This window comes from Ostrinia nubilalis, chromosome 15 (genome assembly GCF_963855985.1).
Source record: "Ostrinia nubilalis chromosome 15, ilOstNubi1.1, whole genome shotgun sequence".
Taxonomy (NCBI): Eukaryota; Metazoa; Arthropoda; class Insecta; order Lepidoptera; family Crambidae; genus Ostrinia; species Ostrinia nubilalis.
The window spans coordinates 4515966-4530086 of NC_087102.1; the positions used below are offsets into that span (position 1 = coordinate 4515966).

Genomic DNA, 14121 nt, shown 5'->3' on the forward strand with positions numbered 1-14121 from the left:
TTATGTATTTTTTTAGTATTGCCTGTTATTTAGCATTATTACTGTTTTTATTTTATCAGGATATACCTCTTAGTTTAAAAGTTATTACGTTTTCTTTGCAATAAGTAATTTGAAGAAAAAAAATTCTATAAAAAAATTTAAAAAAATCTCAAAAATTTTTTGACCTCTTTTTTGTCGATAAAAATAGGTCTAGTTTCATCTATTTTCATATGTACACTTTAACGTGACTCACACTGTAGAAAGACAACCATTGTGAATAAATATGAATGATATAATATAACAAGCAGCCAAAAAGGACTTTAACTATAAGAGTATGGTAAAACATCAATGCAACACTCCGATCAACATGTTTAAACGCCAAAAAATGCCAATTAAATGAAATTAATTTTAAAGTAACGAAACCATTAAAATTAGCTTTAAAACAGTTAAAGCTACAAAAGGTTCGTGGTACAAATTGAATTTTGTCCATGTACAAAATCTACAAGCTACGCGTCCGAACAATTCAGCCTTATTCTGTGAAACTTGTAATTGCGTTAAGTTTTCCTGATCTGGCAACGATTCAGCACGTAAGTTGCTCAGTAACGATATACGTGCGCAAGTTTCTATCGAGACGAAACAGAAAAGGAATTCCTCAACAAGTTTCAGAATAGCGCCTCCACGATACATAAGCCTCTGCGATATCTGAGGGCGTAGTGTGAGTTTATATCAAACGTCCTCACACTAAGCGCGTAAAAAAATTACATGAAATGTATAACGGATTGTACAGCGCCTCTAGCGGAAACGTTCAAGAACTAAAATTTTTATTCAATTTTTTAACGCGCTCACTAGTGAGGACTATTGATATAAACTCACACTCAGACCACTGACCCTTAAAAATATAATAAAATTGGAAGTTTAATAAATAAACGGTGAAAGGGTTAAGTTGGCAAAAACTTAAGGAGAATTTATAATTTTTAGTTACATCAATGTACACAATAAAATTTTACACCATACTGTCAATTCTACCAGAGTAGTGTGTTTTGTTTATCACATTCATTCATTGGTTTCTACTAATTGGTTTGTATTTTTTACACAGATTACTGTTAAAAGTACAACAAAAAATCTTCCGACTCGTTTCGGAAACTTCCGATAGCAGATTTTCAAAAGATTTCTGAACTACTTAAGTGTTTGCCAACTTGTATCATCCACCCTGTATAGTATCAGGAAGCATATTATTATACGATATACGAATAAATACATAGTTTTATTAAACGTGGACAATAATATTAATTTACATAGACTACACATAGGGAGATGCAATCTCCCCGGTTTTAGAGCTCTATATTATAAACAAATAAATGATTTCTTTTGTGAGTATGAATGGTTGATAGATAATAATTTAATCCAATAATGTCAAGACATCAGTCCTCTAAAAATACTTTTAATAATTTTCAATCAACTGTAAAATTGGAGCCTAATTGGCTAGGAAACCGGGGGCAAGGCATATACATACATATTAATCCATTACGAGATTTTATTATTATCGCCATTAATATAATATCATAATTATACATTCCATAATAAATATCATTATTAGTATTTTTGTATAATATAAAGGATTGCACGTAACATTCGTTGAACAACAAAATATATTAAAATATCCATATTGCTGTTGGTAATCAAAGATACAAAATAATTCATTCATCCATACGCATCGCTGCGGTGTTCAGTAGGCTACGACTTTTACGCCTACATGAAAATTATCTAACCACGTAATATTATTTATATGCAGTATTACACACGATACGCCTTAGTTATTTACCCCTTAACTAAAAAGTTCCTTCCTATTGAATCTGATATATTTTGTGATAATAATTTTGATCGACTTACAACAATGTGGATATGATTTTACAATAACAAGCAAATATATAACTCGAGTATTATAATATGACTATGGAGTAATTGTGACCTAATTCTAAGAAATCTTGAAACCTACTTACCTAATTAGCTGCTAGGCTAACTACGTTTTACACAAGTGAATTATGTATAACGTGATAAGCAATAATTATAATAATTAAAGTACATTTTAACTAAGTTGTGCATTCAGCAACCATGGTTCCCCTTCACCCTTTCAAAATCAACTCCGAGTTGAATATTTTTCATAGGATACTAAAACTTTATCATTGTAATAATCATAAATAGAGAGATTCCAAATTATTAACCAATCTTATTTTTATAAAGTAACACCAATGATTAAGAATAATAATTGTAAACTAATATCGTAAGTGTTAAACTTTTAGTATCCCATACAAAAGAAACAAATTATTATGCGTACGATTCGAGTTCTCTGCCCAAATAACTTTGAGTCAAACAAATGTTTGACATAATTATTACTACTCAAATTGTGACGGTATAGACTACGTGAATCAAATTATGTATTAAATATTATGACTGCATAAAACGCTTCATCACAAATGCAAAGAGTAAGGCGATTATCACACTGCACCGCGCTCCGCCGCGGTACGCGGGACGAAAGATTTAATCATTGTATGCAAGTACCTCAGTTTGTATAGAAAACACGCGCGGCACAACACACTGACAACGCGTCTGCGCGCGGGATTCTTTATATGTAGCCACGCGGACCGCGGTGCAGTGTGATAATCGCCCAATGGAGTATTTCATCTTCATATGGGTGGCCTTCATATACGGCTACGTCGTTTCTTGATCGTGCATCTGCCTTGGTTCTGCAGATACCATCTAAGATGTTGATTTGACGAATTCGTGAGTATGTTACTCCTCTATTTTATTGTTCATTGTATTAGGCGCTTCTTCTAATGCTGACGCTGATTAGAAGTTGATAAGTAGCCCACTAGTAGTTGAATAGCAGTCCACGGCTGGACATAGGCTATTGATCTCCGGTGCCTTTATAAAGGTTTACATCCACTAGGTCCTGTTGTGAATAGTAATAATTACGTTAACTGACCACAAGTCCCCTCCAAGAATGTTACTGGTGTGCAGGCAGCATGTGCGACCACGCCGCCTCGTACTTGCTGTGTGCCGAGCTGCAAGCCGACTTGCTTGCTTCCACTACGCTCAGCGGGAATGGCTCGCTCTGGAAATAAGAATTAGCTTTAGAAACCATTCTTGAAAAAATAAATAATTTCTAGGATAAGTAGTAGTAGGATAGTTCAAAAATATTCAGCCTGGAATGATTTAGACTTTTCTTTTTTATAAACTACAACCTGATGGAATACAAGAGGCGTGTGAGCTCTTGTGGCATTGCAAATATTAAGTTTGACTTTAGTGTTTTATCTATAGTCTGGTCTGCGAGCACGTAGAATTTTGTCCAATGACCCCAAGCTACCCATCCTTATCGCTCGCGCGTAATTATGTTGCTGTCGCGCTCACACACTCACTTCGGGCGCCCGTCGCACAGTCGCGACAGCAATATAATTACGCGCGAGCGATAAGGATGGGTAGCTTGGGGTCATTGGACAAAATTATACGTGCTCACAGACTGGGCTTTATCTATGAATCGTCTGACTCTACCCGTTTAACTTCGGTTCCCGTCGACAGTTATCTTTAGCACTTCTGCATATTGCAATGGCAGCTGAGAAACTGGATTCACGAGGTTGCAAATATGTAGATATCGCTACGAACTTCGTTAACTTCGTCGAAGCGTTGAAACGAGTACGAGTAGTTTAGCTAACGCATTAATGTTGTTCATACTTGATGGCAGGCTGCGTTCACTTTGGCCTGACCGGAGACCGCATCCAGTGTGGCAAATCTTTTGAAAGAATTAACTTACGGTCCTAGCGCAGAAGGCGGCCTCGACGGCGGCGATGAGGCGCTCGAGCTCAGAACTGCTGGACAGCACCAGCGCCAGCCCCGCGCCGCGCTCACGCGCCTCGCAAACGCTCCACTCCTGCGCAACACAATATGGTAAGCCCAGGTTACATAAAGATGGCGGGACGCACCGCGACAAAGACAAGACCGAGACGGAAGACCGCGATCGTTAATTGACGTTAGGTAATGTATAAGCAGAGTAAATACAAATGAGTAAGTCATCTTCATAGAAACGCACGGGCGCGGTTAGCGGGGAGCCAGTCGTGGTTGCGCCGAATTTTGTCAGTGTGTGCGTGCGCGCCGCATACGTATATTGGCGCGCTCACATACAAACCGCGCTCGGTGCGTTTCTATGAAGATGACCTACTCATTTGTATTTGCTCTGGTATAAGCGACAGTTCGTGAGAGACAGAGATAGAAACCTAAGTAACGGTCGGAGTCTCCTGTCTCGGCCTTTTGTCTCGGTCGCTTATCACGCCTAGAAGGGAGCTGGCAGGGGAGAGCAGCTGCCGTCTGCCCTACTGGATATTGCGTGTATTGCCTTTGTACAGTCAGTGTCAAATAATTTGTGACACCTAAAGTTGACAATTACAGTCAACTTTTTAGCCACTTTGTCTCGAACTACATATTTGACGCTGACTGACAGATATAGTTCTACTTAAGTGTCCAGGATCCTGCAAAAGCTGGGTACGCCCATGGTGGTTAACCCCACCAGCTAAGCTAAACCATTCTGCCTGTTTTAGGGGTGAGTTTACCACAATAGTTCAGTGGTCGGCTGACACTGAACGCCATGAAATAGATTGAATTAAAACCTTCCGGTAAATGTGAATGAATATTTTTATCGATATTTAGGAATTTTACAATAACTTAGTTTTAGATCTCTTACCAAGCAGCACCAGTTCTCGTCAGTGTCGGGAATCTTGAACGCCGTCAAGTTCTTGATGGATCCGCAAGCAAGGATCTCCACGTCAGTTCTCACTTCTTCCAAATATTCTGCAACAAGATAAATAAACTATTCATTCAACTGATACAATAAATGCTTTATTGATTAATTCATTCAAATGATAAAACGACAAATCCTATCATACTAACAACTTACGATAACTTTGCATCTGTTGACGAACGAAATTGATACTTTTATGATAAAGTTGTTATTAGCAAAACAATGTTATCAAATATAATATACCTAATACTATGTACGATACAATTACAATTGATTATTTCAAGGTTATTCATTACTTCTCTTACCTACATGTAAACAAAGTGCATCAATTTGTTCTATATCATATTCATTTCTTTGTAATATTTTAAAGTCATTGTACCGATACTATACATACATTTTCATAACTCATTATTTTTATTATTTATTGTAAAACTAGCTTTCCGCCCGCGGCTTCGCCCGCGTGGAATTTTGTCTGTCACAGAAAAACTTTATCGCGCGCGTCCCTGTTTCAAAAACCGGGATAAAAACTATCCTATGTTCTTTCCCGGGACTCAAACTATCTCTATGCCAAATTTCATCAAAATCGGTTGCGAGGTTTAAGCGGGAAAGCGTAACAGACAGACAGACAGACAGACAGACAGACAGACAGACAGACAGACAGACAGACAGACAGAGTTACTTTCGCATTTATAATATTAGTTGGGATGAATAGAGTGTAATATAACAATCATTTTATTGTTGAAATACCTTATATTGTTGAAAATCCTCCATCGAATTACGTCGGTATTACGTAAAACCGGCTCATTCATTTACATAACTTCCTTAGCTGTTATAGGAAATTCTAATTGTGGTTTCCTTTTAACATAATAACTAGGTATTATATTAGGAACATAGTAATTTGCAAGTTTATGGTAACTACCATGTTGCTCCGTAGATGGAAATTATAATATTATCTTATTATAAATTAGTTTTAGAACAAATGCATCTGGTGTATAGGTTACGCTCAAAGACCGTAACAGCTCACAACGCGTTGTAGCAATGAAAAAGTCTTGATACGTTCTGAACAATAGATGGGGTCACCGTTGTTACGACGTAGGTGCATACTTGGTAATTTGAAAGATCAATCAATCTTATCGCGAATCCTTGGATTCTTCGGCCCATAGACACTTAATGGGTAATTCTTGTCGCGAATCCTTTATGATCACAAGGTCACCATGGCGGTTTAAACTCTCCACTTTCAAGTCTTCCTAAATAGTAAGATTACCGGTTCGTACGTACCTTTAAGCAGCGCCTCGGAGCCCCGGTCCTTCAGATAAGCAGCGGCGCCGGCCACAAAAGCCAAATCCAGGGTGTCTCTGACACTGATCACTTCAGTAGGCGTGACCAGGACAGTGCAGGCTAATAACTACTCAAGTTTTGCCGCGGATCCTTTACGATCACTAGCAAGTCTATGGCTCTCTCCACTTTGAAAATCCTGCTAAATAGGAGTCTGTACCAAATCGAACGTACCTTTAAGCAGCGCCTCGGAGCCCCGGTCCTTCAGATAAGCAGCGGCGCCGGCCACAAAAGCCAAATCCAGGGTGTCTCTGACACTGATCACCTCAGTGGGCGTGACCAGAACGGTGCAGGCGGGCGGCGGCTCTCCGGCCCGGGGGTCCACTTTCTTCACACCGTCTTTTTCTTCTAAGGCCTGCAATGGAATCGTTAAAATCAGTTTAGTGTGCTCTATGATCGGGAGTTTTTGTTGAAGCTTAGAATCTTGTACTTGTCGTATTGCTTCAATACCTTTACATCAACCCAATATCGGAAAAGAAGATACTGGTCACCTTCGTGAGAGTTGGTATAAAACCACGGACAGATCCATGTGATCATTTGAAGTCTATTGAAGGTATATCGATAATGGTGACTCAAGAAATCAAGGTTGTGGATCTGCCAAATAGCAAAACTGACAGGACCATATTATGCTCCTTCAATTTAGGAGAACATCTCATGTGCCCTAATTAATACATACTTCATGTGTGTTATCTTACCTGGGCCGTATGAAGCAGCAACGACTGTAGCCACGAAGAAGCCGTCGCATCATCAGGCGCTGCCAACAGCAAGCGGCTGGAGTCTCCCAGTGCTATCTTGAAGCAGTGTGGACATCTAGACAAGTCCAGGAAAGGAGGTCTTACAGAGGCATCAAACAGTTCTCTTGTAGGTCACCTGGGCCGCGTGAAGTAGCAGCGACTGTAGCCACGAAGAAGCCGTGGCATCATCAGGCGCTGCCAACAGCAGGCGACTGGAGTCTCTCAATACAATCTCAAAGCAGTGCGGATATCTAGACAAGTCCAGGAAAGGTCTTACAGAGGCATCAAACGGTTCTCTTGTAGCTAACCTGGGCCGCATGAAGTAGCAACGACTGTAGCCACGAAGAAGCCGTGGCATCATCAGGCGCTGCCAATAGCAGGCGGCTGGAGTCTCCCAGTGCAATCTCGAAGCAATGAGGACGTCTGGAAGAGTCCAGGTGCCTTCTCACTCCCACCACTGCTCGAAGCGCGATGTTATTTGGCAAGGGGGTGACGCCGTCTGGAGAATGGGGACCCCAGTGAAGAACACCAGCTCTGTTTAAGAGAGTGAACATTTTAGACGCGTTGCGGCGGCGGTGCGACGATGGAGCGGTGTCGCTGCATCATCTTCCATAGAAAGATAAGATTTTAAACTTTCACGTTCCATTTCAACACGGGTCTTCATTCATAAATGTCGCTTTAAGAGCGTTTACGCCGTTTGGCCCAAAAACAGTACTTTTTCAACCCGTTACAATCATTAACCAGTTACATTACAAATACGTTATAGGCATAAATAATTAGGCAATTTCGTCGTCTAAATAGTTAGTTGAGAAAATATTTCGATTAGTATAGTATTTAAGAATTCTATCAAGATAAGTCCACACAGGTTTTCAAATTTCCACTTTAGCGTCAGTTTACAAGCTGAAATTTTTATAAAAATACTATGAAAACGATATAACAAACATTTATATCCTATAGCATAGGTCCTTAGGCAAATAGTTAATTGAGAAAATTCTAAGATTTAAGCATTTTACAATAAGAAATCACAAATTCAAAGAACGCGAAATTCCCAAAAATCAAAGTGATTTTTACACCATTATTCTTCTTTAATTCAACATAAAAATAGCTTAATATAATAAAATAACATCTTCTTTAAAATATTTGTATTATTTTATAATGAAAGAGGCTAATGCGCTCATTAGTGAATGAAGTCATAATTCCTTTTGCCTTTTATAATCACTTGTTGATTTCATAACAAGTTACAATAATGACTATAAAGGTCAACTCATATTGTATACTATAATCACTAACTTTACTAAAGCTTTATTTTATGTACCTAATAACTAAAAGAAAGCGGATATTGAATTAAACATGAAAATTACTGTATTTTCATGTTTAATTAGAGAATGTAATAATTTATGTTTCCTTACAAGTAGTACTTATGTGCCTAAAATCTTTGGGATTTCTACATTCACCCTTGTCTCCATATCAGCAGAGTAAATACAAATGAGTAGGTCATCTTCATAGAAACGCACCGAGCGCGGTTTGTATGTGAGCGCGCCAATACGTATGCGGCGCGCACGCACACACTGACAAAATTTAGCGTGGATTAGCGGGGTGTTGCGCCGAATTTTGTCAGTGTGAGCGTGCGCACGGCATACGTATTGGCGTGGTATTTAAAACAATTTATTTATTTATTTTATTTATTAGGACAACCAACAAGACAAACACGCATACATGAAATTACTATAACTAAAAGTACTTAAAACTAAGTGCTGTCTTAATTAAATTAATACAATATAATAATTACCTCAACAAAAAGTAGCAGGGCTCAAACCGGCGGGTCTTGTCGGTCCGGCACATGAGATAGCCTTCGAGAGGCGGGGCGAAGGCACCGGGTGCTTCGATGAGGCGGTCGCCCGCGTCTCCTGAGCACGCGCGCCCGTAGTATAGGATCTGGGGTATCTGGAGACAATACACGCATAGTTTTATTTTTATACATGGGTAACATTACAGACTATCGTCAACTGTGCAGCTACGAATACTGAAGTCCTTTGGTCACGTCTCTAGAAAAGAGAAATCGATGGATTAGTAGTTTAGGGCCAGATGGAAGGCAGGAGAGCACGCGGTCGATCGCCAACTCGCTGGATAGACGCCATCACGACGGTTAATGGTCCAGTGTACTCGCGACGCCTCTAACCGTCAGTAATGAAAGCACATCGCCAGGAGAGCTACCCTCGGAGATGACATCGAACACCCCACCGTGTACCTCGTCAGCGCAACCACGACCACTCTGACAAGAGTGCCCGACTAAGAAAAAGAAGAACATTACTCACTTGTTTCTATCAGAGCAACACTGCTGTTCCAGCCAGGTTTAACAGCTAACTTTTTTATAATATTGGTGCAGTTAGCGGGATGGGGCACATTGTGAGACGCAGTTGGGTCCCAGAAGATTATGAATGGGATACAAAGTTTAGTGAGAACGCAAAGGCAGAGTCATGACCCAGTAAAGATGGTATCCAAAACTTTTCTGGATGTAGTCACTTTTGAAGTCTAAAGGGAAGCTCTGTGTTTAGCATAGGACGTCCTAAAACTGAGGATGATGACGTCATCACTAATGACAGTAAAAATAGCTGCTTGTTTGTTTGGCGATCTTAGAACGACTATTTTTAAAACAAAAACATAATTTACGCAGATCAAGCTGCTCAAGCAGTAGGATAATGCTAGCATATAAATAAATATTAAAACAGTTTTAATGAATGATGTCACCACTTATTCTTTAACTGGACGATCTAATCATAGTTATACATGTTAACATAACACAGCACAATGTTGTTATATCACAACATTGTTAAGGATGAGTCATAGCTACCGTATACGGTCCCTAGCTGGGTCTAGACTATTAAATTATTACAGCTGCATAATAAGGAAATCAACACTAGTACCTACTGACTGTATAAATTAGAACCATAGGCATAGAGTGAATAACAAAGGAGGAAAATGCGCATGAATGAATGAAACTGTTTTTGGATAGAGATGACACTTCATACAACCACATTTACAACAACTTTTCCTATAGACCACAATCGAAATACCATGACAGGAAGTCAACTAAAAAGAACCAGAACAATCATAAGAAGTATTGTTTTGCAATGCAGCCCAGAATCATTCTGAAACAACGCTTAAAACTCGATTGGAACTCCACAGCACCCAGCAATGACTCAGCGGTCACCACTGAGCAGGCTATATACCTTATTACTGTAGTCATAGAGCTCATTACATACCCGTCTCTCCAGCCTCTGCCTAGCGACAGCGGACGCCAGATGCCTGCAGTCTAGAGGCAACATGGCGGGTGGTCTTGAGATCCTCAGCGGGGACGTGCGAGCGCTCCACTCCAGGGAAGACGCCAGCCGAGCACCGAGTGACGACTCAGCAGTCACCACTGAGCAGGCTATGTTGCCTGCTACGTCCACTATCTGGATGTACTGGTGGTCTGGGCCAACCTGCAGGATAATCGCGAGTTAACGCCTATCATTCTGTTTAAATGTTATCTAAGTGCAAATGATCCTTATATAAGAAAACTCAGGCAAACTTTCATCTTCTTTAAGAAGTTTTATTTTCAACAAAAGCCTATCCTTTTATGTCTCTCTCCAAGGTACATCAGAATTGGCTAGCAGTTTTTGCAATGTAACTAACAGACTGATTGCTTTTCTTTTTCATTAATTATTTGCAGTTTTCTTATTCATCTCACAAATCAATGGCGGTTTTAAGACCATTTTGTATGGGTTGAACTTGAATCAAATCAATGAAACTACAAAATTCTTTTAAACCACTGCAATCATGAAATATTAGAAACAAAATATTTTAATTTTGTAGAGCACAACTACTATGGATATTATGCATAGGTTTTAGAGCGTTAAAAAGAAAGCCATAAGATAACTTTCCATTTTAAAACTGTAAGTGAACAAACATAATATGCTCTAATGTGAAAGTGTTTTTTGTTTAATGTACTGACAATGTTAAATATTAAGGCAAACATATTATTGTTATCAAGTGTAGTCATAACAGTTTGAGATAAATTTATGCTATATTGATATTAGCAGCAATCATTTTTTATCAGGGATAATTTGCCATAAATAACTTAATTATATTGTTGTTAAGTAAAGAAGCCTCTTATGTCACAGCTATTACGGGTCACTCACCGCAATTGCGTCAAGTTCGTTATGGGGAAGTCTGCATAAGATTTCGTATTCGGTTCCTCCTTGTTTCACACTGGCCACATACAAAGCATAGTCTGTGATGAATACAAGAAGAGGTGTCCATGAACCATCTTCCATATTGTAAGGAGATTGCACCTTCATCATCTGTAACAAAAATAAAAACAATAAGAATATTTGCAATGGCATTAGGTACAGATCACAAATAATACAAAGTGAGTTAGTTACCCTATGTAATGTTTCATTGGGGTAGGTGAAGATTTTCAACCGTAACTTTTCATTGCATTCAATCGCAACATTGTCCTCGAAACTATCAAAGTAGGAAGGCTCATCAGCAGTCAGCATTCTCACCGACAACCTTTTGTTCTCAATCACTTCTTTGTCTATGAGCCTTGACATTCTCTCGGCGGAAACATGGAATGTGTTGGACACATCTTTGAAAGGAAATATTATGCTGGGAAAATGCTTTTCCATTCTAAGTTTGAATTGAAAGAACTTATTGTTCTTTATCTTCAGCTCCAGGTCTTTTCTCTGACAGACATTCTTTAGGTACCTATTCAACATAGCAGATTTATTTGATTGTAGTTTCTGGTTGGCAGGGCTGTCAAAATATTCCTCATTGAAGTCCTCTGCACCTTTTAGCGTCGAATTATCAGTATTGGAACAGTTGTCACTGTTTGCTTGAGCAGGCTCATCAGTTGCAGCAGATTTTTGAATTGTTGAAGCTGATTTTCGGCTGTACCTATTGACATTCTGCTTCTTAGGTGACGACAAGTGCTTGGGAACACCATTCTTCTGTTCAGTTTCATCTTGAATGTTCTTATTGAACTGTCTTTTAGGAGTTGATGTCCTACTGGATGTTTCAATATCAGAAAACCTTGGAGTCAAGTCTGTTTTACTGGTACTAGAGACCAGCTCCTTGACTGGAGTAGTTTCAGGGATTGGAACAAATGTCTCTTTAGGGGCATCAAAAGCAGTCTGGAATGTGTCATGTACATAGCTGTAAGAGACACCTTTGTGTTCATAAACAGTGCTCTCACAATTCACAACATATTTTGTGACTGGGGGGAATGCATCAGCCTTGCTCATGGATTTCTTGTCTAGTTGATTCTTCATGTTTAGAGTCAGCTTATGCCGAGGAGATCCCTCATTTGGTGTTCTGTCTCCAGGCACATTATTCTTGGATGATACTGTAATATCCTTTGGCTTTTCAGCCTCTAATGGGTGTCCATTTAGATTGATTTCAACAAAGTCATCTTCATCACCAGCTTGAATGCCAGAATCTAAACTTTTGGATAGACTCTTGTTCTGATTCACATCACAGGGCAAAGCTTCAACCACATTGTTTAATTCTAAACTATTCTCAGGCAAGCCTTTCTCGGGAGCAAAGTTAAAGTTAAAATTCTTATAGAAATTCTTCAGGGAATCCATGATGTTATTGGCATCAAGTAAATTCAGCCGTTTCCTATTTTGTTTTCTTTCCTCCACAATATTTGTTGGTATGTACCTTTTCTTTTTCAACACAGATTTCACAGTGTTGGGGCTTTGGGATACTTCTAGAGGTTTTTTCATGCGATCATGGGACTGATCAATATCTGCTTCAGAGAAATATGTTTTTCTCATAAATGCCACATGCCCATTATTCTCAAAACCATCACAGGAATATGATTTCTGAGTTTTATCACATTTCCTGTGCAGGAGAGTGGTCTCTGTTTTGTTTGAATTGGAATGTGAGGATGATGAATCAGTGGATGAAGTTTCAGAATCGCAACTAAAATTAGAATCTGAGCTGTTTGAATCACACCCATAAAGTTTACTGGTAGGTCTAGATTCATTATTGTTCTCTTTATCATTATTGTCTTGGTTTTCTTGTTCAAAGTTCTGGCAGTACTCAAATATGCCACTTCTGTCTGTTTTTGGGTCACCATAGGTCAGAATGTCAGACATAGTCTGCTGGGCCACATCAGCTGCATACTTGGGTGTCCTGTCACCACTTGCACACCAGGAGAACCTATCAGTCACACCTATATTGTTCTTTTGTCTAAATCTATCACAGTACGCACTATCAGGACCATACGACACAAATCCTCTCTCTATATGAATATTGTCTGTTTTGGTATTATTCAAAATATCTTCATGAAAGGAAACTCTCTTCTTTTGTGAACTGGGGCCACTTTGAGACTTTTTTCTACATCTTCGTCTATAAACAATATCCTCTGACAAAGATTTTTTAGGCTCACTTGTTCTTAATGCAGGCTTTTTGACTTCATCTGTACAAACTTTTTCACTTTCTAATGCCTTTAAAACTACATCTGGTAGATTTTCATATGGTTTTTTGAGTGTTTCGACCAGAAGTTCTGGAACTATGTCATCGGGAATTCCGATATTTTGATTGTCTATGTCGCTGCGAGTCATGAGACTGCTGGTGGTGCTCTTGATCATGTCCTGCGAGCAGGATGGTGGCGCGTCATACTGGCTGTCGCAGGCTAACTCCTCGGCCCCGATGAGGCTGTGTGACATAAGAGCCTGACTTGTAGCTTCCGAGGCTTCACTATCTAAGCACAAAACACCAGAATCACCGGGCGTATCAGCCAAACTACTTGTGGTACTCGACATCAAGTGCGAGTTGCCTTGTAAACACAACTCCGTGGGCTTCCCTGCACTATCAACATTCTCCATCTTTGTATATTGCAATGTATCATCACCACCACTCATTGCCGCTGTCGCAACAACAGTGTCGTCAGTTTTATGACGACGTTTGCTTTTATCGATCTCATTGCCTTTTATTTCTGTAGCCTTGTCAAGCGACATGGTGGTGTCTTATATTTTTAGCGCGGTATGTGTATATTTATTATACAGTGCTTAATGAGTTTGGATCAATTTCTATTCAATTCTGCATTCATCTTGAGTTATATTTACAAAATTCACATAAAATACGACACAAACTATGACGAACACAAGCAGCCATTTCTACCATTTTGGCATATTTGTTTTTTAATATTTCTCTTGTCTCAATGCAAGCATGTGAAGCAAATAAGTAGGCTGAACGTCATCTTTGTCGAGGACATAGCCGTTAAATTATTTTTCT

The 14121-nt window shown here is 39.2% G+C and overlaps 1 protein-coding gene across 1 annotated transcript; it reads right to left on the reverse strand.

Moving 5' to 3' along the window:
- Window positions 1-237: 237 nt before the first annotated feature.
- Window positions 238-14001, reverse strand: LOC135078613 (uncharacterized). Its single transcript, XM_063973141.1, has 10 exons — window positions 11262-14001; window positions 11019-11180; window positions 10101-10319; window positions 8627-8781; window positions 7146-7371; window positions 6278-6458; window positions 6047-6166; window positions 4712-4818; window positions 3788-3904; window positions 238-3091 (listed from the first exon to the last, which is right to left on the reverse strand). Exons 1-10 carry the CDS (start codon window positions 13842-13844, stop codon window positions 2984-2986), a joined length of 3978 nt encoding a protein of 1325 aa, XP_063829211.1. The 5' UTR covers window positions 13845-14001; the 3' UTR covers window positions 238-2983.
- Between the last annotated feature and the right edge of the window lie 120 nt (window positions 14002-14121).

What these genes read in the sequence shown, in the direction of transcription:
- LOC135078613 (XM_063973141.1), bottom strand. Translation starts at nt 13,844, where the DNA reads ATGTCGCTTGACAAGGCTACAGAAATAAAAGGCAATGAGATCGATAAA. An exon ending in CCCTGCTACTTTTTGTTGAG is followed by an intron (nt 7,372 to 8,626) that starts GTAATTATTATA and finishes TCTCTTAAACAG; the next exon opens with AGCTGGTGTTCTTCACTGGG. An exon ending in CCGCCTTCTGCGCTAGGACC is followed by an intron (nt 3,092 to 3,787) that starts GTAAGTTAATTC and finishes TCTTATTTCCAG; the next exon opens with AGCGAGCCATTCCCGCTGAG.